Below are 11,930 nucleotides of genomic sequence, written 5' to 3' on the forward strand. Positions count from 1 at the left end.
ACCCCCCCCCCCGGGCCTCCCCTCCCACTTATTATCAATTTTGTAAATAGAGCTCATATGTTAAAAATGGTCAAATTTGGACTTGTAGCTGCAGCGAACGGCCCCTAATTATAACTGCGGCGGCTCGATCGGCCCTGCAGTCTGTAATAGCTGCAGCGCTATGTCCAAAATTTGTTTTAGCCTAACCTAACCTGGAAATAAGTTTTAAAAATGTTAATAATAATAATCTAATTTTTGGGTCCGTCCTAGTATATGATTTATGGACCCCCCACAAATCAAAAACAAAATTAGTATATATAGGGTTAGGTTTTAGGTTAAGACACTTTCTGGGCCGAGCGTTGCGGCTAGGGGGCCGAGCGCTGTGGCTAGGGCAGGCTAGGTGGCCTAGCGCTGCGGCTAGGTGCCGGGCGCTGTGTCAACATGGTCAATTATATCCATTTCTTATACATAAGATCCATGTTCAAAATTGATTGGAAGGGGGGGGGTCCAAAAATCGCATATTAGAAAATTAGGTTAAGAGGGGGGGGGGTCCATAAAGTGTTTTGTAGGACACATTAATAAATGTGCCGTCAAAATTTAGATGTTTTTACAGGCGACGTTCAGAGTTACAGTTAAAAGTTAGGATCATAGTAGTAGATAATCCTTGTTCCAGAGACTATGGCGACTGCATCTGCTGGACTCCGATGGATTGATGTTTTAGAGAATCAATTTGATAAATCTTGGGTAGACCTGGATCTTATTCTTAACCAACTTGCAGATGTAAGCAACCCAATAAAATTATTTTACTTAAAGGAACCAGTCGAGTCTTCGTAATTTTAAGTGACTCCATTTACAGAGGGGGCTGTCTAATTCACAATGGCACCCTTGAATTCTTAATCTAATTACGTAGAAGATGAATAGTTTTTTACAAGACTGTAATTCTGAAAATTTCTCCATTGTTACTTTGTTCTGAAACAAGAAATGCGCTTGTAATTTTCCAGAGAAATGAGAATTAATCATAAACCTGGATATTTATATCATACTTAAGTATGACTAACCCCCTCCCCCAATTTTATAATTAAGGAAGAAGACGAAATTCAGATCACAGCCATTTGTAGGAAGCATGCAGCATCATTAGCATCATGCTTTGCTCAATTAGGTAACCAGGATGCATTAACTGTAGCATGCATCATCATTAGCATCATGCTTTGCTCAACTAGGTAACCTGGATGCATTAACTGTAGCATACAGCATCATTAGCATCATGCTTTGCTCAACAATGTAACCAGGATGCATTCATTATCTGTTGTATGCAGCATTCTTAGCATAATGTTTTGCTCAACTAGGCAACCAGGATGCATTAGCTGTAGTATGAAGCATTCTGAGCATCATGCTTTGCTCAAAAAGGTAACCAGGATGCATTAAAACTGTTGTATGCAGCATTCTTAGCATAATGTTTTGCTCAGCCAGGTAACCAGGATGCATTAACTTTAGTATGCAGCATTTTTAGCATTTTTTGCTCAACTAGGTAACTAAGGTGTATTAATTGTAGTATGCAGCATTCTTAGCATGTTTTGCTCAACTAGGTTACCAGAATGCATTATTAGCATAATGCTTTGCTGAACGCTGAACTATAGTCATAGCCAGAAAGACCCGGAATTTATTGACAGTTATTCAGGCGACTTTAGATATATATCTCTGGTAATTTAAAACGCACAATAAAGGCAGACCACATTTTGGAATTGGCATGACACGGGCTATGTTGTTATTTTCGCTTCGTTATTCATATTTTAAAAATTAGATTGAAAAGTCGTCTGATTAATTATAAATTAATTTTGTGTCTTTCTGATTATGACTGTAGGTATGCCGGATCAATTATCAGTAGTATTTAGCATCTTTATCATCATGCATTGATTAATTCGGGAAACAGTAGCATCATGCTTTACTTACTCACATATTTAGCTCACAAATCCACACGTATACCTCACAAATCTATATTTTAAGCTCAAAAATCTTTATTTTTAGCTTACACATCTATATTTTAGCTCACAAATCTATCGTGATATTCCAAAACAACGCTAAACTTGAAGCCGAGCTCCTGCATTTGAGGTAAAAAAATTATCAAATTTCTGTTCCAATAAGTTTTTTAGAGTATTTTTTTAATAAAAAAATTACCTGCTGCGCTCATTTTAGTTCTTTCCCTCACTTCTGATTTAAGCTTCCTTAACCCCTGGCCCTGACTAGGTACGAATACTATGCGGGATATCGAATAAAGATTAAATTCATCTGCAAATTAACAAAAGATCTTGGTATCCACAAAACAAAAATCCCAGAGCTCTGTTAATATTTGTTGGTTTTAGAAAGAATAATTAAAAGGGGAAATTCTCCCCATGGTCGTTTCTTTTGGTTATGACTTTAGAATGAGTTTTAATATATTCAAATTTTCGGCGTGCTTCGGCCTTCCTTGCCATTAACTCGGACATTTATAGAATTTGTCCAGCACACGTTGGGGTCTGAACCCCCAACGGAACCCGTAGATTGTATTGATCCATGGAGGGGCTGAGCCTCTGCATCAGTTTTAATCCTTCTTGTTTAGAGAAGAGGTGTCTATACATAAACACTCCCTGGATAAAATGAAAGAAGAGAAGGTAAAAGAAAAGAAAAATTAATTGCCCTGGAGAAATGCTTGACTGGTTTTTATTACTATTAGATACTATAATTATAATATAATATTATCACTATTATATCAATTATCATTATCATTGTCATCCTCATTGTCATTGTAATTGTTATTGTCGCATTCTCATTGGCTTTCACATTGGCATTGTTGTTATTTTTACTATTATGATAATAATGAATATCACATTTGTAATTTTAAACGATAAAAATAAATTAACTATTCAGGATTATTTAACCCTAAAACTACAATCTACGCTGATACAGAACCATAAACTCAAGTTTAAATCAGGCATGGACATCATTAAATCCGTCATTTATCAATTCCACAGTGGTAGGCGATTATATTAATACAATGAAGATGACTTTCGATTTTGATTGATACCAAGCTGTTAAACAGCATAGATAGTGGATACACATAAACATAGAAGTCAAGAGAAGCTGTCAATTAAAAAAGCTTCTCATGATTATTTGTGAACTTGTAATTCAAAAAAGCTTCATTGTCATCTTCAGGTATTTTTGAATAATTATTTTCAATTAAATTTCTGAGAGAATAAAATTATGATTGTCCGATTCCAAGAGGGTAGCGAAGAGGTTGATAAAAAGCAGGTAAATTTGCGTAAATAAAATTATAAAATCGTGTAATTATTTTTTCTTTTTTGATCAATTCTAAGAATAAACCTACAAACATTACTTAAAGCAAATATCGACGTAAGTTCATTCCAGATCCTCAATAGTATACCTTAGTCGGTGTAAAAAAAAGATGAAGATGTCAAAATTTTTTATCTGAAAATTGATATTGCCTATTGTAAATTCTCTTTATTTATTTTTAACTTCTTGCTAATGAATTTATGCAACAGAAACAAGGGAGGAGATTTACAAATTTATCAATTTTTAGACAGAAAAATTATGATATTTTGCTCATTGCTATTCAGATAGAGATGTTCAGGGTAGTCTTGCGAATCTTTTGCAAGGTTATCAGAAACTGGAATTAATGTAGACACCAGACAGCCTCTTTAAATCATTAATTTTCATTATTTTCCTAATCATTAAGTTTTGCGTTATGAAAACCATGGATTGTTGTTAAGAACAAATAGTTGAAAATGATAAGGATGATAAATTTATGTATCGATTGATTGATGATTGATTGATTAAAAGTTATATCTTTGCAAACCATGCAATTTTTAGAGCAATTTTAATGCCAAATGGAAGTTCACGACAGCATAATGTTTTTAAAATCTTTTTTATTGATTGATAAATCAGGGGAGTATATTTTCTTGGCAATTATCCCCCCTTTGAAAATCATTTTTCCCTTAAAGGTTTTCGCTGAATGGGGGAAAATAATGATTTTTAGAAAAATTAGAGTTTTGGTCAAAAAGTATCAAAAATCGAAGGGACTATTTTTTATTTTTCCAGAATGTTGAGGAAAAGAAACCCCTGTCCCGGTCCGTTTCAAGGGAACCTTCCGATACAAAGCAGGCAAACCTTTGGTAAGGAAATATAGGATAGATTTTCATTTTTTTTATTTTAAGAAAACATTAGCTAAAGAAAACATTTTTATTCAGTTTTGATAATTTTGTGTGAAGAAAAACGGAAGTACATTTTGCTTATGTTGCGCGTTCGTGAAGTTGATTTGTTATGCTAAAATTCTTATATTAACTTTTTAACCCGATTTTCTCTTGTTTTAAGAATTAATTTTTAAATGTGAATCAATGAGCGTTGTTGTAAGACTTTTTTGGGGATTTGCCAAAAATTACGAATTAAATTTAACAAGATAAAAAGGAACGGGGGGGGAGTCCTGCTTGATAATGTTTATCTTGATAAAGAACTAGCTGGAAGGTATATTATGATAAAGGTCCTGGTTGATAATGTTCATCTTGATAAAGAACTGGCTGGAAGGTATATTATGATAAAGGTCCTGCTTGATAATGTTTATCTTAATAAAGAACTAGCTGGAAGGTATATTATGATAAAGGTCCTGGTTGATAATGTTTATCTTAATAAAGAACTAGCAGGAAGGTATATTATGATAAAGGTCCCGCTTGATAATGTTTATCTTGATAAAGATAATGATGATGATTTCCAAAGTGTGGTCTGCCATTTGTTTGCCCTCAAAATACCAGAGATATTAAGAATTAATGATTAACCTATTCTGAACGAAAACATTCATTTCTCCGGAAATTATCTGAGTACAAAAATTGCAGACCACATTTTGGAAATGGGCAGGACTAGGGCCAATCTGTGAATATTGTTTCAAAAAAGACTGTTGCTAAATTTAGGTTACCTATATTGAATACTGAAAACTATTTCTAAGATTAAAGACGACTTTAAAGTGTTAAATCAATTTTCATTATTGCGGATTATTTAAAATAGGACTATATCTTCAGAACGTCCCATATTATATTAGATTATCTCCAAGCTTTAACTTCAAATTACGCATATAATACTCCAAAACCCTAGTATTTTCAGCATGCAAATCCTAAGTAATATACAATTTTTTTAATGATTTTCTGATTAGTCCCGAAAATCGCAATTTAAAACTTTAACACGTTCCAACACGATGTGGGACACCCTGTGCATAGAATATCCTTGTACAGGATTCAGCAGATTCAGCTGCTGGCCTCGAATACCCCGGCAGAGATGAAGGAGAGGCTGTGGACACAAATAGAGGCTGAGATGTGTTTACAGAGAGCTAAAACAATAGCACAGATATGTAAAACTAAACAGGTTATAACCTATTATTTACATATTAAAATAATTTTGGCCGATTTTTTACTTGCATTTTTGGAGGAATTTAACCAAAAAGAAATCCCACGTTTTAATGTCTTATGACGCGGCTGCCGAAGAAAAGTAATAGTAAAGGGGAGGTTTGATTTTAAGAGACACGTCTTTTAAAGGCAACGGTTTTCACCTTTAAATAAGCTAAAAGGACAAAAAAATCCTTGTTTTTGGTTTCTCTTCAAAAAAAAACTTTATTTTATGCAGATGAGACAAAAAAGTTGTTTACAGAATTAAACACTTTATAAGACGGAAGACGACACTAGGTTCCACATGATTGAACATAAAAAGGTTTAAAGGGTACAGGTGGGAATCCGACATACTCCGCTTTTACTTGAAATAACGTTTACAGTTCCTTTGAAACTGAACCAATAACCATCCTTCAGCATTTATAATGTTTTAGGAGCTTCGAACTAAACGGGCGCAGGAGTTCCCTCAAATAGAGAAAACGAAAACAATCGTCAAACATTCCAATGGATCGGCGGCAAACGCCGAGAATGGAACGGCGGTTAATGGAGAGTCGAGGGAAGAAAGCATGCACGCCAAGGGAAAACAGGTCAGTGTTGTTATCGAGATAATGATGGCCGTTCGTCAATTTTATTTTTATTAAATTTTAATTTGAACTCTTCATTCGCAATCTAAACAATTTTTAGCTTTAAAAAGCCGGATAAGCTCTGTGAAAAATATTTTTTATGAACATTTTTTTACAGTTTTTATTAAAACTGGTATTTTTTCCTCGAGAATAAGACCTCCATACTAACATCCTCCCTCTACCCCCTCCCCCCCCCCCCGTCCCTAAAAAAATCAAAAGAGAATTGTTCCCCAAATATAAATTTAGCCATGACAGAAATTACCTAATTTTCGCTCTTTGATATTTTTATGTAACTTTTCCTTGTCTATTAAAAAAATCAGAAGAAATTTTACTCAAGAATTATGTTAAAAATATAATTTTGTTCCAGGTGTTAATCCTGAAAAACCCTGCAGATGACCTTGGCATGGCGATTATCGGGGGAAAGGAGCATAATCTACCGATCATCGTCTCAGAGGTGTTCCCGAACTCGGCGATCGCTAGATCTTCAAAGGTTTTATTTTTAATAAACAATTACACTATAAATAAAAAACATGATTTTAAGTGATGATCTTTTAATCAGTGACCTAAGGTTTACTTCACCGTAAATAGATCAGAATTTATTTCTGTTTGATGTTTTTGCCATGGTGTCCATGGACAACGGTTTATATCGAATTCTCTTTTCTGAAATTCACATTTATAGTGCCAATAGTCAAAATTTATATTGCTTCGTAACATAATTTTCATATTTAGTTAAATGCGGGAGATATTCTTCTCTCGGTGAACGGAGAAGATTTTTCTAAAAAAGGTAAATAAATGGTTTCGAATATCCAACTTATAATTGTTATTTTGGACGTTAACTGGCAAGTTTTCTCCCGCTTTATGATACGTATAATCCACAAAATTAATTTATTTTCCAAATTCAGCAAAAACGCCCAATATTTCTATTGCTAAGGGCAGATGAAGGTTTTTAAAGATTGCAGAAACTACTCCTCCATTCCCCTTTTGGGTCGCTCACGCACACTGTCGGAAAAGTGTAGTGAATACAGCTTGTTATGGAGATTAGGGAAGGGAGGGGAATCTGAATCTGAAATGTTAAATGTTTTATGAAAATTTGAATGTTAAGGACACCAGGAAGCAGTAAATTTCCTTTCATCTCTCCGCGGTCAGATCACTTTCGAGCTTCAGGTCAGTTAATCACAAACAGAAAATAGGCCAATAACTGATGCTTTTGCATGGGGGGGGTCTCTTACACAGTCAAAAGCACTTATTTTACCTTAAATCTGATCTCACAGAAGGGGGGCTCGCGCCCGAGTGCCACCCTTCATTTTCGGCCCTGGTTGTGATCTTGGCGTTGTGGATATGTAGATACAGATAGATAGGGGTTAGAATTACTTCAAGGGGAGTAAATACATGACGCTCAAGATTTAAAGCGACATGTCCGGCCCACCTCGGTACAATTTTAACCTGAGGGCTTAGGATCTGCATCAGTGGAGATTTGTGTTTTGAGAGCAACAACTTATTTTATGCAGATTCTTTTTTTGATATTTTGACCCTTGTATAAAGTATGTATACGGATTCGGATCCAGGAAACAAATAAATATGTTGATGTCCCATTGGACCATGCATGGAAAGTTCCGGTTTTACAAGAACTTTTAAATACAAGAACGAATAATTTATATGTTGAAGGATTCGATGATTACGTAATAACTGAAATGATAAACATGTTATGTAATGAGTAATGATCAATGTCGTCTATTTGTGCATAATTTTGTATAATTTTTCTTTTTTCTTTGGAAAGCTGCATTTTAAAAAATTTATTTAAACAAATTTAAACTACACCATTTATATATGTTTTTTATCTTTGTGTGTGAATAAATCTTTATAATATAAAATAATAAAATGTTTAGGATCCAGCAAGATCCGGAGATTTGATCCTAAGCATTGATTTAAACCTGTATTCGATCAAGGATTGATTATTCATATTGAAATAATATATTCTGGTTTAGTCTGGTGAGAAGTTGAGCGAAGACGATCCTTCTAATCTGGACTACCGGTTCTATAGAATATTCGAACCTACACCAGACAGTCCTAAACCTACTCCTAGTAAAGATATTAAACCTCATCCAGGTAATAGATTATTTAACCTGCTCTGCATAGATCTAACCTTGTTCTTGATACTTCTAAACCTGCATTAGATAGTCTTAAACCTAGACTCGAGATAGTTATAAATATATAGTTATTCCTAAACCTGCTCTAGGTAGTCCTAAACCTTGACTCTAGATAGTTATATATATATAGTTATTCCTAAACCTGCTCTAGATAGTCCTAAACCTAGACTCTAGATAGTTATATATATATAGTTATTCCTAAACCTGCTCTAGGTAGTCCTAAACCTGTACTCTAGATAATTATATATATATATAGTTATTCCTAAACCTGCTCTAGATAGTCCTAAACCTAGATATATATATATATATATATTGAATTATATATACATCTATATATTTCTTAACCTGCTCTAGGTAGTCCTTAAACAACTTTAGATAGTTCTGAACCTGCTCTAGATAGTTTAAAACCAACTCTTGATGGTCCTAAACCTGCTCTATATAGTCCTAAATCAACTCTAGATAGTTCTGAACCTGCTCTAGATAGTTTAAAACCAACTCTAGATGGTCCTAAACCTACTCTAGATAGTCCTAAACCTACTCTAGATAGTCCTAAACCTTCACTAGATTTAAAAGATTATTTTATGCAAATTGGTTAATGAAAATCGTCTTTCTTGTCCTATTTTCATGATTTACCGTGTTTCTTTAGGACGAGCCGTGAGTTATACAGAACAGAATCGTGTCCCTAACCACCTGGTCGGTGAGGGGGACCTACTCCCAACAGTTCATAGTCCACTTAGGGAACACAATCCTCATAGGGACCTTCAAAACACGGTATATAGTTCACTTCGGGAACAAAACACAGCACAAAGTCAGCGTAAAGACACTGAGATTAGTCCTAGGCGTGACCAGGATACAGGTCCTAGTCCCCGAGCTGACCCTGCGATCTCCAATGTTGTAAACTCAAGCATGTATTCTCCACAAATCCCTGGACTAGAAATCCCTAAACTAGAAACTGTTCTGGAAAGCCAGATATTGCTGACTGCGGAAACTCCGATTGTAAATCTGTAAAACACAGTTGTTTTATTCTTTATATTATCGGTATTTTACAACTATTTACAGGTTATCAGTATTGTTATGATAAAATATTTGAGTCACCTATCACATGATTATGATAAAGGGCCCAAGGACCAGAAGCACCCCCACCCCACCACCTTCTGTATACGCCCTTGACAGGAGAACCCTCCCCCCCCTCCTATATAAGCTTATGACAGGTTCCCCTCCCTCCTCCTGTAACGCCACTAATTAGAACCAGAAAACAATGAAATAGAAAGACGACATTATAGCACTGCTTAAGCTTTTTAATGTTTTTTTCAAAGAAAATATATTTACTAGTATTTTCGCTAGGCACTTTTTAAGTAAAATGGGTCTATTTACACTTGGCTATGTCTAATGTTTATTGAACTAGTGTAAGTCCTAACTTGAGTTTTAAAGTCGTCTTCCTATTTCAAAATTTTCTAGTTATCACTGTAGTAATGAGCAATCACCAAAAAAAGATCTACATAAACCTTAAAAGTTTTATAAAAAAAACTAACCAAGTTATTGTCAATCAATTGCCCTCGCCCCCCCCCCCCAAAAAAAAAGACATCTTCGCCCATTACATATTTGTATTTGTAATGCTTTGGAAGCTTTTTTTTTGGAACACCATGTTTTTATCAATTTTGTGAAATCTGTCTATCTAGACTAGACTTTAATGCATTTTATTTTTTAGTAACTGTCACATATTTAAAGATGTTGGAAGCATTTATAGAAAATTTTATCACAGAGAGTTAATTTTTTTTTTGAAATAGCACTGTCCTTATTAACTTCTTTATTTGTTAACAAGAACCTAAAAGAACATCTCGAATTGTTTCTGAGTTTGCAGTTTTACCGCCTTTTCTCCAACATTACAGGCCCATGATTCCCCCAACATAAGGACGTAAAGTTACTTTACGTCCCTTGGGATAATTTAATAAAATAACGACCCACACTGAAAAAAACTCGCCCATTTTCTCTCAGACTACAAGCAAATTATGTGCAACTACTTGCTACTTTTTCGAAAAGTTTATTTTTTTTATTAGCCACGGGTTCCCTGTTCGGAAACCGGTAGAGTAAAATTCCCTTACAAATCTGGTTTACATTATTTTTTAATTTTTAAAATACAGAAAATAACATGTTGATGTTGACAGGATTAAAGGCAATGTTCTTGATTATTTGATCATCCTGCATATATAGTTCTTGAGTGGAGCACACTGGTTTAACCTTCTTCTTTCAGGCTGCAGTTTATCCCAAAATTATTAGATTTCACAGCCCTCTCCCTCTTTTCAGACGACAAAAAAACGTGTACAACTACTTTTTCGGAAAGTTTAATCTTTTACTTATTTTCCTTTTACCGGTAAAGTAAAATTCCCTTGACTTCCCTGTCACAGTGCCAAGTTTAAATAGTTTTTTTTTGTATTTTACGAAATGTAAACCTAAATTTTAGCCTTTCTGGTGTGATTGATTGATAACATGAAGCCAAACGATTTTTTACTCTCTCTTGTAAACAAAGAGAAAGTATAAAGATCAATCTTTTATCCAATGAATTTTGAAAAGTAAAAATCATAAAATTTTATCATTACAATTAATTTTTATGTACAAAACAGATTATCTAAGTTGAAATCTTTGGGTACCCGGTACAGTACAACCTCCCCTAATCATCCCCACATTGGACCTACAGTGGTGGCCCACATTGGACCTACAGAGCCGGCCCACATTGGACTTACAGGGTGGCCCACATTGGACCTACAGGTGTGGCTCACATTGGACCTACAGGGTGGTCCACGTTGGACCTACAGGGGTGGCCCAAATTGGACCTACAGGGGTGGCCCACATTGGACCTACAGGGTGGCCCACGTTGGACCTACAGGGTGACCCACATTGGACCTACAGGGTGACCCACATTGGACCTACAGGGTGACCCACATTGGACCTACAGGGTGGCCGACGTTGGACCTACAGGGGTGGCCCATGTTGGACCTACAGGGTGAACCACATTGGACCTACAGGGTGACCCACATTGGACCTACATAGTGACCTACATTGGACCTACAGGGTGACCCACATTGGACCTACAGGGTGACCCACATTGGACTTACAGGGTGACCCACATAGGACTTACAGGGTGACCCACATTGGACCTACAGGATGACCCACGTTGGACCCACAGGGTGGCCCATATTGGACCTACAGGGTGGCCCACGTTGGACCTACAAGGTGACCCACATTGGACCTACAGAGCTGGCCTACGATACAAACAGAGACTTAAAAAGAATCTACGATGTTTTACCTATTTCAAAATTATTTTTCGATAAGTTTGCTTTGATTGCATTAGGCAAAAAAATCTCTGACCAACGATTTAAACCAAAAATAGTTTTGGCTAATATCTTTACTCAGAGAAAATACGTAAAAATCATGTTTTGTGACGAGTTTTGGATTTCCCCTGTGATTCACGTGTTATATGTGTTTTTTTCTCACCTTATAAAAAACAAATTTCATACATTTTTCGTATCTTAAAATATTCATATCATATTTGTAATGTCACTCTTGTTTATGTATTTTGAAAATTGATTCATCGATTTCAGTTTTACCCTCTTAATATGGTGAGCTATAAGCAATGCGCAATCCTATAAAGTATTGCTATAACATATTGATTTATTTTATTATATAAGTTTATATAATGTTTTTACGTTTATATTTTAATAAATTTTATTAAAACCAAATACCAATTTTTTTATTATCAG

General features: G+C 35.1%; 1 protein-coding gene across 1 annotated transcript; it reads left to right on the forward strand.

The window, feature by feature from the left end:
* The first annotated feature begins 624 nt into the window (after positions 1-624).
* LOC111707519 (Golgi-associated PDZ and coiled-coil motif-containing protein) lies at positions 625-9,232 on the forward strand. The gene is made up of 15 exons (XM_023480631.1): positions 625-759; positions 1,063-1,138; positions 2,025-2,088; positions 2,576-2,627; positions 2,884-2,947; positions 3,236-3,264; positions 4,072-4,145; positions 4,438-4,614; positions 5,253-5,382; positions 5,837-5,989; positions 6,393-6,515; positions 6,755-6,809; positions 7,128-7,189; positions 8,011-8,131; positions 8,819-9,232. Exons 1-15 carry the CDS (start codon positions 658-660, stop codon positions 9,178-9,180), a joined length of 1,644 nt encoding a protein of 547 aa, XP_023336399.1. The 5' UTR covers positions 625-657; the 3' UTR covers positions 9,181-9,232.
* The last annotated feature ends 2,698 nt before the right edge of the window (positions 9,233-11,930 follow it).

Source organism: Eurytemora carolleeae, unplaced genomic scaffold, assembly GCF_000591075.1.
Source record: "Eurytemora carolleeae unplaced genomic scaffold, Eaff_2.0 scaffold625, whole genome shotgun sequence".
In the NCBI taxonomy this organism is placed as follows: domain Eukaryota; kingdom Metazoa; phylum Arthropoda; class Copepoda; order Calanoida; family Temoridae; genus Eurytemora; species Eurytemora carolleeae.

What these genes read in the sequence shown, in the direction of transcription:
- LOC111707519 (XM_023480631.1), top strand. Translation starts at nt 658, where the DNA reads ATGGCGACTGCATCTGCTGGACTCCGATGGATTGATGTTTTAGAGAAT. An exon ending in ATAAAATGAAAGAAGAGAAG is followed by an intron (nt 2,628 to 2,883) that starts GTAAAAGAAAAG and finishes TTAACTATTCAG; the next exon opens with GATTATTTAACCCTAAAACT. An exon ending in AAGAGGTTGATAAAAAGCAG is followed by an intron (nt 3,265 to 4,071) that starts GTAAATTTGCGT and finishes TTATTTTTCCAG; the next exon opens with AATGTTGAGGAAAAGAAACC.